This window comes from Harpia harpyja, chromosome 13, assembly GCF_026419915.1.
Source record: "Harpia harpyja isolate bHarHar1 chromosome 13, bHarHar1 primary haplotype, whole genome shotgun sequence".
In the NCBI taxonomy this organism is placed as follows: Eukaryota; Metazoa; Chordata; class Aves; order Accipitriformes; family Accipitridae; genus Harpia; species Harpia harpyja.
The window spans coordinates 37,260,422-37,280,704 of NC_068952.1; the positions used below are offsets into that span (position 1 = coordinate 37,260,422).

The 20,283-nt window shown below is 36.8% G+C and overlaps 1 protein-coding gene across 2 annotated transcripts; it reads right to left on the reverse strand.

Annotated features, from left to right (window-relative positions):
- Window positions 1-463: 463 nt before the first annotated feature.
- On the reverse strand, window positions 464-20,242 carry ERMARD (ER membrane associated RNA degradation). Of its 2 annotated transcripts, none has more exons than XM_052806107.1 (18): window positions 20,216-20,242; window positions 18,777-18,945; window positions 16,642-16,781; window positions 16,014-16,115; window positions 14,177-14,266; window positions 13,017-13,114; window positions 12,299-12,435; window positions 10,859-10,973; window positions 10,168-10,270; window positions 9,687-9,716; window positions 9,093-9,161; window positions 8,085-8,255; window positions 7,098-7,181; window positions 6,192-6,271; window positions 5,240-5,368; window positions 3,559-3,768; window positions 2,494-2,607; window positions 464-1,833 (listed from the first exon to the last, which is right to left on the reverse strand). In XM_052806107.1, exons 2-18 carry the CDS (start codon window positions 18,943-18,945, stop codon window positions 1,674-1,676), a joined length of 2,001 nt encoding a protein of 666 aa, XP_052662067.1. In that variant the 5' UTR covers window positions 20,216-20,242; the 3' UTR covers window positions 464-1,673. The 2 variants fall into 2 exon arrangements, with proteins under 2 accessions (XP_052662067.1, XP_052662068.1); XM_052806108.1 differs by lacking the exon at window positions 20,216-20,242 and adding an exon at window positions 19,957-20,122.
- Window positions 20,243-20,283: the final 41 nt, after the last annotated feature.

Genomic DNA, 20,283 nt, shown 5'->3' on the forward strand with positions numbered 1-20,283 from the left:
CTTAAGCAAAAGCATATGAAGAGAATAGCATGCAAGGTCATTTTAGCAAAGTTTCAATATAGAAACAAAAGGAAAACTTATGTTGTTGAAAATATTCATCTATGGTCTGTAAGGTGCTTTTCAGTACATGAACATACTTTAAAAGGAGAAAGCGTGTCAGCTGTTTATGTACTTTTAAATCATGACTCTGTGTTTTAATTTCTTGATCTCTTTCCTACAATAAATATGTAAAGCTTAAATAAATTTTTTGCCTCAAAATACTTATCACCCACCCCCTTACAATACTTATCACCATCAAAGCAAGTGTCACCACAAATGTCACTACCAAGCTACACTTAGCAGAAGTTAACACGTCCTGAGCAAAGTCAATGGGTACAAAATAAGCCTTCAAAAATATAATTAGGATTTGCCAACCCAGGTGTTAAAAAAAGCAGAAATTTCAGACTGTGGCTCATACACTGCATTTGATTCATTATTCTCTATTCCCAGTTTTAATGGTTTTTATCTAGTCCACACTTCTTCACATATTTAGTTCCATAGTAACAAAAAATCCTTGGAAGGTGACATAGTTAAATTTCAAACACACACACAATATATTGCAAGAGTAGCATAAAGGAAGCAATATGATCTTAGTTTATATCCATCCCCCACACCAAATAAACCAAACTAGTAACTCTCTCACTGTGATTTCCAGTCAAGAAACATTGCAAAGAATCTTATTAAAATGTAACTTGAATCTCTAATCTTTTGTAGAGCCAAACATTCTCCAGACGCTACCCTCTGGTTTTACTCTCCATAGGAAAAAGCAAATCGATAGAGATTGGTGGTCTTCTGTGAATCTGTTCTTCAACTGATGCATTCCTTTGAAATTCTACTCTTTGCGGATGAGAAAGGGGGAGAATTTATTTTGAAAAAATAAATTATTCAAATGAATGTTGTTTGCAACAAGATGATAACTTTTTGAACCACAATAAATATGTCTGTGAACATGTGTGTGTTCATATTTAATCTGCATGAAATTAACTAACTAGATATGTATTGGGAATAAGCAGATGAAATTAAACAAAAGAAACACATACTGTGCAAAAGTTATTCCACCCTGCCTCCTTTAAATCCTGGTATATAAACAACTGGTTACTGTGCTATCAGCTCTACCTCAGTGCGAGATCTGACTCTGTTATGAACTAATAATAACAACCACAGCTGCCAACGAGCACTACTTTATGCTAAATGCTCATAATTTCTTAACCTGTAGATCACAGTGTCTGACACTATTTCCAGTATATTTCAAAGTAAAAAAATTACTTTTTGGATTTAAAATTTCCCAGAACTTTTATTCACACTCTTTTCTTAGATATTTTCAGTATAACAGAAAACTACAAAAAAAACCATTCAAGCTACAAAACACATAATATACTTGAAGTAGAACTTGCATCATCCTGATTTAGCTCACAGTAAGTCTTTTTCACTGGATTTGGCAAATAGTCCATTCTTCGGAAGCTTGAACGTTCAACGCCAGTCTCAACAGCCACCTTCTAATACAAAGACTAAATTTTGCATCCAAAATTTCACAATGACTGATAAAGTTTATCTTTGAATTAGACTTGTCAAATCTGAGGACTCCAGAACTCTTAAGATATAACAATGCCCAAATAATCTTAAATCTGTTTAATTTATGTAGCCAGCTGCATTAGCATTAGCTTTCTGTCACTGATTTTCCTTATTCTTATCAAAGTCTTGTTTGTAAGCTCCATGGTTTCATCCCACTTGTTTTTCTCGGGACTTGTGTATGTCACCAAGTTCTCAGTATACTGCAAGATTGACTTCAAAAACCTACGAGAAATAAAACCAAAGAAGAAAAACTCATTGAATGATTTAAAAAGAAAAAAAGAGAAAAAAAGAAAAATATCTCAGTGCCTGATTTAAAGCTTTTAATGTCTCCAAATTTCCAAATGTCCTTCAGGATGATCAATATATTAAAGTTTCTTCTACTTCTCGAAGAGAACTACTCCCTCATTCTCACAGTAAGAAGCGATGATTTTCAGAACTGCAATAAAACACTGCCATAGAAAGAATGCAGTGATAAAATCTGTGATAGGACAGGAAGCCATTTGGGGAAAATTCTTTCTCAGTCAAATGTTTCACAAAGTCTATGATACCCAACCATCCAATTGACACAGAAGGAGTAAAATTACCAACATATTAAAATACAGCTTTTATGTATTAATATTTTTTGAGTGCGTGATCGTTCTCTACCTATACTAAGGAAGTCTAATAAAAATTAAAAATGTGAATAACTGGACCATATATTTTCAACTAAGTTATTTTAGTTCTTGAGTGAACATTGTCTGAGATACAATGATAGAAAGATGACAATGTACTAAAAGTCATGCTGTTCCTTTTTTTTTTTTTTTCTCTACAGGATTTATATTACAGATCAAAAAGGAATGTGTACAACTTCCTATTTTCATAAAGTAAATCTTATATACTCACTTTAGATACTGCTGATATTCAAAAGGATTCTTCTTAGAAACCAAATGAACATTGACTAGTTCCAGAGTAATCAACACTAAGATGAGCCGCAACACTGGAGATAAAAATTTAATGCTAAAAATAGGAAAAAATATTTTAAAATAAACACACTAAAACCAAATTAAATAGAAATCATTAATATAAAAAATTCTTCAGACTTCTGTATCCATCCTAAATAGCTGGATATTTCATAGTGGGTGGGTGGGTGGGGAGGAGATTATGAAATCTCCTTCAGCAAAGAGCAGAGCAAATATCAAAACTATAAACAAAGTCTATATATTATGAAACCTCAAAAAGAGGAAAAAAAGAGAAATATATATAGTTAAGATTCCAAAGGAAACCTCACCAGCACCCATTACTCCATAGATAAGAAAGTGGAGTTCAACTGAATTGCAAATATGTATTGTCAGTTATCACTTTAAGCTATGTTTCTTAAATAATACGGTCAACGTTTTTAGGAACATAGCCTGGCCAAGAATACAATATTTACAGTTTTCCCAGTTTTTAAAGTAAATTCATAAATCCCTGGAAAACACTTTTAAATAGGAACAAAATTAATGGAATAGTAAACAATCTCTCTTCTGTCTATAAAGATGATGGCCCAGGTATAATCATAAAAAGCAGCAGAACTAAAGTAGGTAGAGTCTTGAAATCACTTTAACCTATTGCATTCAGATAAAAATTGAATGACATTTATATGCTTAAATAGGAGAAGCTAGCAACTAAAAAATACAATCTAACATTTAAATTATACTTTTATTTGAAAGCTTATAATTTACAGTGAGGTAATCTAGCAATGCTAAAAATACCCATTAAATTATTCACCAATTTGAGGTTTTCTCGTTATTTCAACATTACTACATAACAGAAATCTGGATTGACACTTAACTCTGAAATGGCTAACAGGAACACATGAACACTGTTGACTTTAAACTTCTAAGACAAACCACTGCAAGTTAGCAACATCAGCATGCAGCCACTCTCTCATAAACCTAACCACAAAGTAAAGAAAAAACATCAGCCAACCTGTTCAACATTCGTAGATAGTTATGCCTCTGGCGAGAACGTAGAGTCTTATTCATCCACTGTTTGTATCTCAACTCAGTGCTGGCAATAACTTTTTCAGACACTTGATGGCACTGTGTGCTTATTTTACGGAATACCACCACTGTTTCCAGAACAGGTCTTGGAGAATAAAGTGTGCAAATATGCGTATCACAAAGTTCAATCAACAGCCTCCAAAACAGGAAGGAATTGTTAATTTCAATCTTTTGTTAGCTGGATTTAACATGAGATACATTTCATATTCGGTGTGGTTTGATTCATAGTGTTTTAACTCAGAAAGCCTGGAAACAGATTACTCTTTACCTCACGATTGAAAAAAAGCAAGGATCTATGTAGTAGGGGTAGTGATTGTGTTCTCTATCACTTTACTGAATATAAATGCAAAACTGCTGGTGATGAATGTGTTTCCCATTTCAGATCAAAGAAATACAACCACAATAAACAAAACTGCCTGGCTGAAATGATACACTGATCACATCAAATCACAGCAGGGTTGTGGTTGAAGCCTCCCACCATAGTTCAATTCACAATGAATTAACATCCACCATAATAAAACTCACTCAAACAAATGGTATTAATTAGTACTCCCAATAGTGTGTGGTCTTTCTTCTGGGCAGAACAAGAAGCAGACTTAACATTTCGTAAAATGCAGGTGGTGAGGCCATTGTTTTAATCAACACCACACCAGATTATGCTTTGTTAAAGCACCCAAATGTCTTTCTGCTGTCATATTCTAATCTGCCAACCTAATGTGTCACATATCACTTTAAACACTCTGTTCTTATAGAAATGTTTCTTAATCTCCCTCATGTTCAAATTATCTCTGAGATAACAAAACTAAAAGTGATGAAGGGAGAAAACTCTAAAAATGGTTTAACACTTTAGTAATCAGGCTTCTTTTTCATAAATGAGAAAGGTGCAGATTGGTGGATAGGAAACAGAAGGCACGCATGCTAGACAAGCAGAGCAACAGGTAAAATCCTCTTTGCACTATCCTGCCCACGTCTAATGGCAGTTTGATTAGGAGAGTTTTGTTCCAACGTGTTCATTCAGTCATGGCACTATTAAGACTGCTACAAGAGTGCCAATTAAAAGTCAAATTGTTTTGGTCATTACTCCAAGTCAGATATAATTGGGACTAACATACCTCCAAGTCTGACAACAAGTATAACAAGGTACCTTCTATTTCAGAATCTTGATACTAAAGCATGTAAGAATAGAATTATGTAGCAGCATATTACTATTTTAAATGCCATGCACGGCTGTGACACCAAGCACATTAAAGCAAATTTCTGATGCAGTTTTAGCACACAAAGTGGATTAAACCCAACTTAATCTAGTCAGTACATAAATATTTAAAACATTTTGCTTCCCCCCAAAAAATTTTTTCATGCTAATTTCCAAGTAAAATCTCTACTGTAATAATGTCCCAAATCTATAACATCTCATCTTCATTTTGAAGATGACGTTCAGCTGCATTCTTAAGATTTTTTGATTAAGTCAGCAGCAATATTAGAAAAGTGCATGCCACATTTCAAGCACTGTTCTAAAAACAGGGAAATGAGTAGTTTAGGTTTGAGAGTTCTTGTGCTGGGCTGCATGTAGAAGCTGACAGCAGAAACCAGGAGGACATCAAACTCACCTCTCTGTTAGGACACTATCGATTGTATCATCTGAACTATAGAAATTCTGGGGCATGTATTGCTGCAACTGAGATACAATTTCGGATATCACCAAAATTAAAGTACTAGCTACAGCATTTCCTTCCAACCTTAAAAAAACAGAAGAAAAAATTAAGACTTGAGATGATAAAACTCTGTAGCACTTATCAGTTCTCAAATGACATAGATCAAGACGTAGATTTTTTGGATAGCAGTGTATTCAATGTCCACTCTCACTCTCTGATATTATGGTTCTTTTCCCTCCACCTTGTAAGTATGATTTTCTTTCTCCAACTATAACCAACCTTCTCTCAGTCTCAACAGTCTTCTGAACCCCTCTTAATCCTCTGTTCAAAATCCTCTGTATCAAATTTCTGCAGCATATTGAGTATGTGCTAGATGCATTGAATTTTCACCTCTGAGCTCTAGACAAGTACCATTTCCTCCACCGATATTGTTAATGACTTCCTCCTTTTCAAATAACAAGAGAATGTTACATTCTTTTTCTAAGTAATATCTCATGTAAAGTCTTCCACTGATTTGGTTACCAAGCCCTTTTCAGAATAAGCAATTGTCTTCTGTTTTACATCAGGTGAGCCTTTTTTTTTTTGTTTTATTGTGATGGACTCAGGCTCTACTTTAACTTCCTAATAGCCCCTTCAGCTACTCATCAGAATATGGAGTCACTAACACCTCTGTATGTTTCAGATATTTTCTCATTCCCTTCAAGTTATAGCCGTTTATAGTTTTTATAGTATCTGTACTGATGTGTATAGCACAGATTAAGCTGAAAAGAACAAAGGGGTCTTCTCACAATCCCTCTGGTGTCTATCATCTTCCTAGTAAAGTATTTGAAGAGACATTTCACCATCTCAAATCCCATTCTGCATAACTATTTTGAGAACTATCTTTTCTTTAACAGCATATACATACCCCTTAATCGTTTGAACATGTTCCTCAGGCACTGTTGGCAATTCAGGCCATAAGTGAATGCTCTTCATACATTCCAGCACCTCAAAAATGTATCATGAAAAATGTTACGTAAAGTGTAGCCTCTGACAGACAGGACAACATATTTTACTTTTCTTAGTGGCTATTTTAGAAAAAACTGCAACAGGTAGTAAGTTACTTGTTCAGCAGTAGTCATAATTGTGTAAGCTGACATAAATTGTTAAGGTTTATGTTAGGGCAAAAAGTCTTGATGTACACTTTCATGCTAAAACATCATCTGAATAAATTAATTTGCTATTCTTTCTTCCTTTCTTTTAATATAAAAAATTAACATGACTTTTGCAACATACGGTTTGAATGCTGTCGAAAATGAAAAGTACTAAGTATGTCTACTGCAATCTTAAATCAATGGAGGAACATCTTCAAGCAGTTCAATAACTCATAAACTGATCGGCAGAGAGCTACCACAACAAACACCTGAAAGCAGATTTTGCTACAATGACAAAATCTTAATCAGCTGGCTTTCACACAATAAAAACCTTAGTTATAGCCTAATCCAAGATTCTTAGAGACGTGACCAAACAGAGTGTTCCTGACATAAGAAAGCACATGGACATTAAGAAAACTACAAAACAGCAAACATTCAGGTAAGAATAAAGCTATTCAGTGATCTAGAGCACAAACACAGCACCAATTGCATCAACAGGAGTGTGCTTAATTACACCTCATTTTAGCAACTGTCAATTCTGAAAGATAAAACTGAAAAGCTCATTAAAAAAAGGTAAGATTTTAACTTTTTAGGACAATCAAAGCATGAAGACAACGACACCAATTTCAAGGATTCACAATTTTAAAGACCAAAATGCTTTCACAGTTGGAAGTACCTACCTGTTTCTTGAGTCGGGAAATTGGATGAAATTGAGAACGGTAGCAACTTGCACAGTTCATCAGTGGTTTTATGACCATGTGTTCCTGATTTACAAAATCATAGACAATACACAACAGTTTCTTTAAACTGTCCTAATCATATGCAGACCAAGACTTATTCTTAATTTTATGCAAGCCACCTATAGTACTGAAGTCAATAAAGACTTCCAAATGTCTGAGGGCTGAAAGCAGTAATCGGCACAATGAGTGTTTAAAGCTTAATTTCTTTGACGCATTTTAACTATGAAACCTGACAGCAGCTGATAGAAAAGCAACCAAGTATTCTCTCAATGCAGCAGCATGCAATATATCTTGAGAAACTAAAAAGAGCTGCAACTAACAAATGGAAGATTTATTTCACAGGTTGCTGTATGATATTGAAAGTAGTAATCCCAAATATTAACAGGAAATTGGAGGGAGCAAATATAATAATTGCTAATGTTGAGAAACATGTATTGCTAGACAAAAGTGTTCACAAATTCACAGTATAGAGTGTGGATACAAACCACACCTCCGTTAGTGAGCCACCATTATTTATAGCGTCTCAGAGAAAGAAAAGCTCAAACATTACATACCTCAGTGGCTGAGCTACAGCTGTTCTACGTACCTTTCAGATAATTTAGCAGATAAACAGGCTAGGTATCAATACAATTTGACAAATAAAATTAAGTGGAATCACTATAATTTATGGATCAACCATGTGAAGGAGTGGTTAAGCAAACAAATTAAGGTATAGTAAAAAAGGGTAATCTTTCAGAAAACTTTCTGTACTTATTTCATTGCAAAACTAGAAAAAACAAACTTTCACAATTTTTTACTTGAAGGAATACTTCATTTCCACAAAAAGCTGCTGTAAACAAAGATTCTGTCACAAGACTCTCTAAAATCAGATTTGGCATCCAAAACAACTGAAAAAAAATCTTCTGAGACCATAATATTGATCACTACCTTAAAAGCAAACGTGTCCTCATCCGAGAATCTGCAGAGGAGAGTAATTGCAAATGCCACTATCTGATTAGCTACTTCTCTGGGAAATGCTTCCAGATTGATTTCTCCATGGCTTAAACGATCTCTTATACGTGGACCCTCCTGGTGGTTCAAGAAATCCCAAAGAAATTCCTGTGGAAACATGCACCAAATGTATAGAATTCTGTTCTATGTGTATTCACATAGAATAGAATACATTCAGTGTAGAGAATACCTCTGAAAGATAAGTACGTGATCACATCTATAGGAAAGGGGCATTTAGATGGTCAGAAAAAACAATGCAAACCATACTTGTAGAAAAAAAAAAAAAAAGGCAACTGATCCATCTTGGTAGCTTCTGAGGAAATTCAAAACTAACATACACGCTAGTTCGTGAGAGGTAACAACAGATTTCCTTCAGCTTTGCGTCCCAAGTCCTCCACAGACCCACTGCCTCTGGCAACAGGACAATAAACTCAGGTCTTCCCTACAGTCTCAAAAGGCCTCTCAATTCAGCACCCCTAGTTTTTATGTTCACTATCTGTTTGGGTGACAAGATGCAGGATGTGCTCTGGTAGGTTTGCAGCTATGTTTTTGTGCCATCTGCCCAGGTAGTCTAAGATGTGTCCCAGAAGCAATCAGAAATAAGTTTTGATTTTCCCTGTATGAGGCATCAGTTTTTCTTCTGCTCCATTCAGCTGATCTTCAAAGTCTAAAGACAAATATCTCTGAGACTTCTATATTTCAGAAAAAAAAGATAGTCTTATATCCTAACCCAATATAGCTTGTCAGGTACTGCTTTGTATCCTTCACAATGAAAAAGGGCAACAAGCTTCTGGTTCTAAGCTGCTGGAGATAAGCTATGTGAAATAAATGGGTATTAGGCACGATTATAAATATATCACTAAATTTAAAAACAAAATAACAATGACAAAAGACCAAACAAAAAACCCACCAACAAACAAACCACAAAACTTTCAAAACACTTGCCATGGCAGGTTCCTGAAGAACTGCAGGAAGCTGGTTGACTTCTTCATTATCCAAATGCTTTGCTAGCATCTAGAAAAAAGTAATTTGAATAGAAACTTATTATTGAAAGCCAAACAATCAAAGAAAAAACAACTGAAGTAATTAGTTTCCCTAATTTTAAGCAATTACTTCCACCACTCAAAAATCAAGGTGCCTAATTATTACTGACAGACAATTTGAGATAATTCAAAATTGTAAAATTGAGGATTTCTGCTTGCAATGTTTATTTGTATTTATTTTGAACAACTGAATCTAGCAAAAATGACAGAATGTTTGTTTCTGTAAGATGAAGAACTTCAACATAAAAACACTTAGAAGAAATTAAAGTCTGTTGATTAAAATTTGTATTAATTTTGATATTTTCTGGGGGATTCCAAATTTAAAATGTTTACTGTCCATCATCTTCTATTTGGAAAAAAATTAGAAATAATGTCTTATCCAACACAAGAAAGTGCTTTCTGGTCTCTAGTAATGGGAAATATGCATGTGCTTAAATTCTGACATTGATATATACTTAAAAAAACCCCCAAAACAAAACCAAAAAAACACAAGTACCTCATCAAAAGTGGTGTAGAGAGCAGAAGGCTAGAAAAAAAGACAATTAATATTTGATTTTCAAATGAAAACAATTAACTAGACATGTATACCAAACTTATATTTATTCATTTGCAAGAGATACCAGAGGTGCATGAATAGCAAAAAAAAAAAACCCCTTACAAATGAAAAAAGGGACTTTTGGATTTTGTGCCAAGTTTTTTAAAATAAATATAACACAATCTACTCCCCACCCTAAACTATTGTTTCGGAACACTAAACTTCAAGTACTTTTTCAGACCTCTTTTATTGGCAGACATCTTTACAAAAAAACATGAGGCATTGATGAAACTCTACTGGAAATTTGTAAATAATGTTCCACAACTGATTGAAAATTTTGGGGGCGAAAATCTGTAAATGTTCGGACACTATGCTTCTAGAATAACTATTTTGCAAATATTATTAGTGCTACATCATAATTGACTTTAGACAGAAATTTTACCTCAGCTGTTAGCAATCGATTTGGACATTTATTAGTTGTAGTGAAGAGCAACCTAAGTCCAACTTCCAGCTGAGGAAGTAAGAGAATCACACAGTCAGCATACCTGAAAAAATAACAGAGATACCCAAAGGGGTTTTCCCCCCTTACAAATATAATCTAAATGGAAATTAGAGCCATCTCAGGGTCACACTCTTAGGCCAAACAACCCAGAGCAAAATTCCTCTGTAATGCACTTTGTAAACAAACAATAAATGACTACCTGTGCCCAGCAGAAGCTGACCACTGAATTCAAACCAGCTCAGAGGTGAGAATAACTTACAAAAAGGTGGAGCATGGGAGAGGAAAACAAAACAATGTACTTTTTTTTTCAACTCAAAATGTTAATATCTGAAGATTTATTTCCACTTGCTTTGTAAAACTCTCCTTTTTGGCTACACCTGCAATAGTACTTTTTAGGTTTCAAAATATAGTTTATAATGCTAGCTGGCACAAAATAAAGTAGTAGGTCCACAAAAAGTAGGTCTCTTTCTGAGAGACCACCACAACAATGCATAACTATATGTTGTTAAGCAACAGATTTAGCAAAAAGCTTTGGAACTTACAAATCCTGCTATTATTCTATAAATATAGAATATATTCTTTTTACATTCTATTAAAAAAAAAAAAAAATTTAAAAAAATTCTACTGTTACCTGCTTTGCTTGAAAGCTGTTAAAGCAGCCATCCAAAACGGTAACATTGTTTTTAATACAAAACTGGACAGTTTTACTAGCTCTTCAGCTATGGAAAGCGTTTCATGATTAAGATCTGCAAGTTAGCAAAACAACACTGATAAACTACATACAATCTATGGTTTGCTAATTCATTCTTAGTATTTAACTGAAAATATAAGATTATTTCAGCATTTGTAAAGGGAGACTTAAAAGTTATCCAACTTATTTTAACTATGCAAGTACAATGGTAGTCATATTTAAGATCAGAAATTGCATTTGTAAGATGGTATTTTTAGTGATAATATAAAATTACAGAGTAAAAACTGTTAAAAAGTCACGGCTGCTTTTTACTGAGACTAAAAGACTACACAGCAACTGGACCCAGCTTCTGTTGAGTTATTCTCCACCTACTTCAAATACTTTTAAAAAGTGTAATATATATTAATCATTTTAATTCAGTAAGAATCAGTACAGTACTATGAACATTTGAACATGAGCACATTGTTCCTACTTTATCAATTTTCTGTGCTGACATTTAGCATAAAAAATGAACGCTTCATACTTCAGTGCTACCATAAAAAGAAACTCACACTTACGAATTCACATTATAAATATCTTATCCAAGAGAAAGCTTAAAACGGTAAGTGCAACTTGATTGCACTAGGTGTTTTTTCAAAGCAAATCAACAGCTATAGGATTTATATTACATGATGACTGGACTGTTATCAGCTTGATTTGGTTCCCAAAAGCCCTGTCTTGGTTCTGTTAACAGATGTTCCACTGGCAATTTGATTACGTAGCACAAACTGACCATGACCACCATTGACACAAAGATTCCCCATATGCTGGTTTTGCTTTAAAAAGAGTAAGAATAAACCAAATAAGGTCTGTAGCCAGGGACATGAGAAGATTTTAATCTGACATTTCAGGTCCTTCCCTAAGAAAAGCATCAGTGTACTGAAGATGTGTCACCACCCTTTACTCTGTGTCAACACTACCTTCCCTGTAAGATGCAGGGCACTCCTGCTGGGACCCTTGCAGCTGGAACTCACTGATTCTGCAAAGAATTAGATTTTGTGAAGGCAAAATAGATGACTGTTACATGAAAGGAACACTCATCATCACAAACCTGGAACATACAGCCAAAGTCTTTTAGAAGCAGTAATGTTACACGTTTCAATGTGTTATAATTATTTTAGAATGCAGTATTCTTTGATTCAATAATCAGTGGAACTGCCTACATATTAAAAAGTTGTCCTACAAGCACGATTGATTAATCTAATGACAGTGCATACAGGTATCTTAGTTAAGATTCAATCTTAGGACTGTGGAAAATGCATTATTTTCAACAGCACTTTTGGACAATGAAACAATAGCAAATATAGCGTAATAAAAACTTGCTAATGATTAAATACTTGCCTGGAAATACGCCAAGCTCATCTAAGCTCACGAAGGTCACATAAGGTCGATGTACTAGAATGCATTTAGTTTGCATAAGATACGTCTGTAACAACTGACCCAATCCTGCAGTTAAAAAAAGCAGCATAGCACAATATCTAGGGAGAATACCATAATATATTAGAAAAGCTTATACAACTAAATCTTTTGCAAAGAGTCAACATTTGCGGGTTGGGGACAAAGGGTTTTTTTTGCTCTTTCAAAGAACATCGAAAACCAATACTCCCCATCTCTTTTGAGTAGGGGCACTTAATAATTACATTCACAAGCATGAAAAAACAATGCAGAATTAGGAAAAAAGCATCTCTGTATTCCACATTGGCTGCTGTTGCTCATCCTCCTACCCCCTTCCTCTGCCTTTTGTTCCGAGTTATTCCTACTGCCCTGACAGACAAGGAACTGGGTTTCAAAAAAAGACCTTAAGCTTTCTTGCTTTTCCTGCTAGTAAAAAAACCACTGGTCCTAAAACTGACCAGCTTTATAATGGCTAAAGTATTCTATGGAAATCCCTTTCCAAAAGCAGCAGCAGGGGAAAACTGTCCAGATACTACCAGAGGCCTTTGGACTTTTTTTTTTTTTTTTTAATTTTTTTCAATAAGAGCAGTAGGTTTTACTAACGGCTTTTCAAGCACTCTCAAATATGACTGGTAAGAAAATGAGATTCTTTTTGGTAACTTACTTTGCAGGAATTTCTTGTGGGGATGCAAACCCATGCCATAAAACGTTACGAAGATTCAGACCATACGGAGATCCAATGAATACCCTCAGTACATTCATCTAATTAACAAACAAAGTGATTACTGCGTAAAGAAATCTATCATTTATTACCTTGTATCTTTCCCTGACAGAAAATTTCACAAGTTATTGAGAAACTACAATGTCTACTGTCAAGATGACTGGCCACAGCTTGTCACAGTAACAGCAACCCATTATTTGCAATTCCCTGTATTCTCTGAAAGAAAATCTTTCAGCTTACTTGTACATGCTATAGAATATAATGCGGGAATAATAAAACTCATTATTAAACATTCCAAACAGTTCCGACAGGCAAACAAATGAGATCAAGTTTAGCTTCTTACTTCTTGTAGTATAAATCCACCATAATTTAATACAAATTAACATAAAATACAGAATTTGCATTCAAAGCTGTATTCCCAGATCACTATCAAACAAAAAGGGAAACTTTGTTCTTATTTTTTAACTGTAAGAATTGAACTATTCCAGATGCCATCAAAATTCAAGAAATAACCCTTGTAACACTACTAGACTGGCTAACAATACAAGCTTCTACAGTTCACATCCAATATTTTGTCCTAAGGAAGAGTTTACATTTGTAAAACTGTACGAGAAAGATCACCTACTCTGTTTACACAAGAGTGTCATCAGAATTTTGGTTTTATTATTTTTTTGCACATGGGGATGAACAAATTAATTTCCTCTATTTTGAAAAACTCTAGTGTGGTAAACATTATGAAGCATCTTACTATAGTGGTGGTGAAGGGGAACACAGCTCATCAGAAACAGCCAGTGCAGTATGCGTATTTTCAAGTTGAAAGATATTGACAGATATGTGAAGTTTTACGTATATAGGTTTTTCATGTACAGCAGCAAATAAGAACTTATGAGCTTGCCTTGAAAAATATTTCCATTTACAATATTCATTATTTTTGCCATATATCCCCCCAGACTGCAACACATATAAAATGAAAGTTTTTCCAATATATTACAGAATTTGCAAAATCTTCTCAGTCCAAGCAAAGGCTATGCTTGGAAACCTGCCATTTGGCAAGAAGAAAACCAGCTCATTATTTATTACTTAGTTCAAAACTATGCACTTACTACAGCTTGTCCAAAGACAACTGCAAGCTGTTCAGAAGCAAGCAAGTCTCTTAGAAGGAAAGGGCAATCTTTACCAATGAGTAAATACACCTATTAAAGAAAAGCAAAACAGGTAACATAAGTAATTCAGTATACTTCTTTGTATTTCAAACATACAACTTGACTATTTCACCCAGTAACCATTTTCATTATTGTAAAAACACTAATCAAACAAAACCCACCAAAAATCCTTAAAAAGGCTTTAAATTCTGTAATTGCATGACAAATTAAAATTTACGGAACATATCAGGAAAGACTGGATATCCTACTTAATGTTCCCATAGTTAGGCTTTTCACAGTGTCTGTACAAGTACTGCTGTTCTCCAAAAAAAAACCCCGAACAGTAAAGCACAAGGAGAACATCTAATTAAGGGAATAAACTCCACCCAGGACACCATACCTCATTCTTACCCTAGAAATCTATAGGGTCTGTCATTGTTCAAAGAAGGAGACTTGTGGTTTGTCTTCTAATTCTGGCTGTTCCTTAAACTAGATTTTATCCTAGTTGGGCAATCTCAGCATCTCTAGTCTCAACTGCTATGAAGCCTTCCATTCTTTGTATTCTCCCTGACAGTTTTTTCCAATGCTTGGTAATTTTTCATTACTTCAAAATTTACTTGGGCAAATTGGTTTGTCTAGGTGTGAAGTAGCCCACTGTTCTTTCTCTGGCATTGCCTTCTCCAAAGCTCTTCACAGAGATTTAACAACCAGCTATTTTATCTGATCTGTGGGCGATACACCCCAACAGCAAAGCCTCTTAAAACAGCTGTTGCTCCCTTCTCCCTAACTTGCATGCCCGTAAGTAGTGGTGGCATCTGTTTGTGTGGTCACGCAGTGAAGCAGACCAAGGAACTGATACAGCTGAAAAACAAAAATGGGGGTAGAGGAAAAAGGTGGAAAGGTACCTGAACCAGTTCATCAATCTAGCTTGCTACTAGGCCTTCAAATATTTGCACTCGCATAATGTATAGAATACCAGCAAACAAGGCAGATGGCTGTGAAGATTGATTGAATAAACTTAAGCAGTGCTATCACCAAATGTTGCACCACAGCCTAATTCACGTTCTATCAAAAAGGATTCACAATACAAGTTTCTTAATACCAGTCAGAATTCCTAAGTCTAAGTCATATCACGTATGCACTCCTTGCCTCATGCTGGTCACGGAACTCCTGCAGTATTACTCTTTAAACTTAACAAGAGTGCAGACCTTTACTAACTACTACAGGGTAAAGGAAAGCGGGAATGTGTTAACAAGACAAACATTCAGGACTACAAGATGGATCCCAGATCTATCCAGCTGAACAGTTAGGTCAAGAATTTAAGTTGTTAGCTGACTTCTAGACGTTTTTGCAGCATGAGACTCGTGTCGAAGCATTTAAACAGAGGTACACTGTGCAAACAGAGCTCTGAGAGAAGAAGTTATCTAGCAGTCAGTTTCCAGCTGCACACTCCTGCCTTCCCTCACAGAAGTTACGACATCATCAGATCTTCTGCAGAAGGTATGCTGCTCCCTGTTTCAGTTAAATCAGAGTAACAAAGACCTACTGTATGTACACTGATGAACCAAACTTGGCTCTTTTTTAATGAAATTAGTTAGTAACAGCGCTCGCACAAGCAACTCTACCAGCACAAGTGAAGGAGTCCCAGAAGATGTTTCCATTACCAAATGCAGCTGAGCTATTAGTGTACTACCACAGTACAGGGTAATCTCACTTTTTCAATGTGCAGTTAAATCCAAGAGCTCATTCCCATCTTATAAAACCAAATCTGCAATAGGCTCCTCATGCTGGCACTTACATCACCCAAGGCTCGCTCCAAGCATGATGTTAGTTTCATTAAGCCAAGAGCAACTTCCGTAGTTTCAGTATCTTGTAGAACATCAAATACTTCAAGAAATAACTGTATGATGGGGGAGAGGAAGAATGTTGTGTTAAATATGCAGAAGGAAAAAATCAAATTGTCAAACGCACAGAGAAACCTAAATATGCCTCTGTGATAGTCGCTATGCAAATGGAGAAAGAAAACCATGCCAAGGAGATCAAAATGTAGATGCCTGGAAAGAAACTGCCCTAGAGCAACTCTTGTATTTTTAGTTGCAATGTATCTAGTGCCTTGCATCTATAAAAATTATCAACAATAACTTTACACAGTAAAACTTGATATTAAGGGCAGATTATCAGAAAAACAAAATCCTACCATCTTAGGTTAGAACAGGCCCAAAGCACCTCATGTTCTCTTTGTGATAACTTCTATAAAATCCAATCACAAAGGCAGGAAATTTAGAAGCAACTACATACCCGAGAAGGACAATCACTTACAAATTCTAAGCATTTTGGTTCATTGATACCTCTTGTGTGTTCTTAGATTAAACTTCCACAAAGGGTTCATGTGTCAAAATACAAATTGTCAACAGACATTTCCATACCTCTGTGCAGTTCGTCCAGTGGAACCATAATGCATACTGAGTTACAAATTGCTCCTTGGTCAGAGATTTCAAGTGCAAATTAACAGATTCACATACAGGTCCTAATGATCGTATGCTTTTGATATAATCCACACTTTGATCTTAAATTGAAAAACAGAAAGTGATTAGACTACCAAACTTCCCCAAAGGTCCAGTATTTTAAAACTCACAAGAATTAAAACCTGCTACAGCTTGTGTACATATTTAGCACAGAGAATTTTATCCGGACTATTTTATCACAACTTGTACATTACAATTTACTGTCCAAAAGACCACACAGATAAGATACAGAAAAGTAAAAGTGCAGTGTAAGACCAGATAAGATCGAGTACCTTCTCCAAAAAAAAAACCCAAACCCAAAACCACCCAACACCTTAATGCAAGAAAATATGAAAGTAAAGAGGATTATTATGTTCTGGTTTTGTTGAAACAGGAAGAACCTACTAGAGTACATAAATTCCACATAATCAAGCTGGAAGCTAGTGCAGGCTCAGGGGGATCAGTCAAGTTGCACCGCTTACACCCTTTAAAGAACACAGATGGATGTGGTACCTTACAGAGTGGTATCACTGCTCCTCTTTGGTGGGACACTTTTATAGGAAAATAAATTCTTCTGACTTACTAAAAGATATTGTTTGAGGCAGAAACCTCACCAAGTTGGCACCAAGTCGGGAGGGAGGGTTGATCTGCTCAAGGGTAGGAAGGGGGGGTCCAGAGGGATCTGGACAGGCTGGATCAATGGGCCGAGGCCAACTGTATAAGGTTCAACAAGGCCAAGTGCCGGGTCCTGCACTTGGGTCACCACAACCCCATGCAGCGCTACAGGCTTGGGGAAGAGTGGCTGGAAAGCTGCCTGGCAGAAAAAGACCTGGGGGTGCTGGTTGACAGCCGGCTGAATATGAGCCAGCAGTGTTCCCAGGTGGCCAAGAAGGCCAACGGCATCCTGGCCTGTGTCAGAAATAGTGCAGGAGCGGGGAAGTGATCGTCCCCCTGTACTGGGCACTGGTGAGGCCGCACCTCGAGTACTGTGTTCAGTTTTGGGCCCCTCACTACAAGAAAGACATTGAGGTGCTGGAGCGTGTCCAGAGAAGGGCAACCAAGCTGGTGAAGGGCCTGGAGCACAAGTCTTATGAGGAGCGGCTGAGGGAACTGGGGTTGTTTAGTCTGGGGAAAAGGAAGCTGAGGGGAGACCTTATCGCTCTCTACAACTACCTGAAAGGAGGTTGTAGTAAGATGGGTACTGGTCTCTTCTATCAAGTAACTAGCGATAGGACGAGAGGAAATGGCCTCAGGCTGCACCAGGGGAGGTTTAGATTGGATATTAGAAAAAACTTCTTTACTGAAAGGGTTGTCAGGCATTGAAACAGGCTGCCCAGGAAGTGGTGGAGTCACCATCCCTGGAGGTGTTCAAAAAACGCATAGACGAGGCACTTCAGGACATGGTTTAGTGGGCATGGTGGTGTTCGGTTGACGGTTGGACTCGATGATCTTAAAGGACTTTTCCAACCTAAACGATTCTATGAAACATGTATTATTTTTACCCTCTCTGGAAATTAATAACAAAGCTTGCGTGATGCAATTTGGCAAATTAAAATTCAACAAGTTCATCAGGGCATAAATACTTTGTTTTGGTTAAAAAACAATTATAAACTGTTGTGCATACAGAAGGAAAACCAAACAGTACTTCTGTACAAGCTATACTTGGGGAAACAAAACCAGAAGCAACAGTAGGAATACTGATGGCCCCAGACTGTTTTAAATTTACTGCAAAAAGGATATAAAGAACACAGAAAAAAGCAGTTATTATGTAGGAGAGAAGCAGAACTGAATCCCCTCTTATGTACACGCACATGAATCTGGGAACCAAGATGAACAAGGAAGCAAAGGAGCAGCGACTTACGGAGCACAGATTACCCGAATCTTAGGAACCAGCAATAACCAAATACCAAACGTGGATGAAAAATTTAAAGCTCCTTGTAGATATGAACTACATGTACTCTAGTCTGCAGCAAAGCTAATGCTGTGCTATAATAAAATGTTATAACTAAGCTGCAGCAGTCTTAAATGTATCACTACTACAACAGGTAAACACCAACCTGATTCAAGGTAACACACATGCTCTGTAACAGCTTGCCAACATACTTCATCATTTTCAGATAAAATATTATTAATACCATAGGTGTCCTTCTTCTCAAATCCAAGTTTGCAAATCACATAATGCACAGGTGGAGAAAGACAAGTAGTGACCGAGTCTGACAACGCCATCTAGAACACACACACACACACACAAACAAGTCCTTGCATTAAGAAATTACATGAGAACAAAGAAAATTATTATCAAAGCATACCCATAAGCACAGATATACAGATAGTAATACAGCACCTGTAAACAAGGTGTTAAGGTTTGCAATGCAACTTTCATCTACGTACGCGATGAAAGGAACTCTCTGAGCAGAACCACCTTGTGGAAAACTGAGGGGAAGAATTGCTCTATTTGCATAATGCCAGGATGGTATATTTCTGAATGGTTATATCTTCTGAACTGATACCAAGACAGATTGAAGCAAAAGATCCCAGTTTATATATAACTGTTCTGTCTGATCTCTGAGCTTGCAGGGAAACTGATGCTACTTCAAGTAAAACCAAGAGCTTCACTCCTTATGACCAGCAAAATCTTTGGGGGGCAGGGAGGAACACGTGTATTCTGTATGAACTGGTAGTAATGGTAGAACAATCTAAGCATAAATGTTATTTGCACATTAGTCTAAACAGAAAGATGGACTGATTCAGAAGCACACATTTAAATTAAAGAATTTGCAAAGACAGAACTGCTCATGCTAACAAGGAGGAAAATGCTTCTGATTTAGTAGAAAAAGTCACACTTCCTCATTAATCAAACAGAAAAAAAGACAAGAAATCGTTTGAAAATGAAGTATCACAACAAATATAAAAATATTCCATTAAATTAAAGACTTTTTTTTCCCCTCTTCAATTAGGTGGTGGAATTGACCCTCACGGTACATGACTTCTGAATTCACGGCTTCAAGGAAAGACTACGTATTTATATGGGTAACAGCACAGAGCAAGCATGGCAGTTCCTATAAGGAACTGCTATTAGTTGCCATCAGGAGTATCCTATCTGCTGTTAAAAACAAAAAAAATAAATCTAAAATGTTCATAAAACATATAGTTCAGCCTCTTCCCCCCCGTTTCACTGTCAGAAACAGGAGGCCGGAACAAAACATGAACTACCAGGGTCACCCTTTATTGTCTAACCAGACCGGACGAGGAGCAGGCAGCTGCCTTCTCCACACAGGGTACGTGACCAAGTCCCGGGTTTCCACTGGGCCACATCGCCGCGCCGCAGAGGCCGGGCTGCCCCCGCCCCGCCGCGGCACCGGCAGCTCCCCCGGGAGCCGCTCCGGGGCGAGGAGGGCGGCAGCGACCCCCGGCCCGAAGCCCCCGATCTCCCTCCCCACCCCGCCGCTCACAGAAGCCGCCGCCCCGCCCCGCCATGGCGCCCGCCTGCCGTTACCTCCGTTACCGCTGGGCCCGCCCTCTCTACGTCACGACGCTCTGCTAGCGCGCGGCGTCACGCCTGGC

Excerpts from the sequence above, each read along its gene's own strand:
- ERMARD (XM_052806108.1), bottom strand. The coding sequence starts at position 20,034 with ATGTGGCCCAGTGGAAACCCGGGACTTGGTCACGTACCCTGTGTGGAG. Across the intron at positions 10,271-10,858 it reads ACAGCTTTCAAGCAAAGCAG|GTATGCTGACTGTGTGATTC; the intron begins GTAACAGTAGAA and ends TTATTTTTTCAG. Across the intron at positions 9,162-9,686 it reads TCTACACCACTTTTGATGAG|ATGCTAGCAAAGCATTTGGA; the intron begins GTACTTGTGTTT and ends ACTTTTTTCTAG.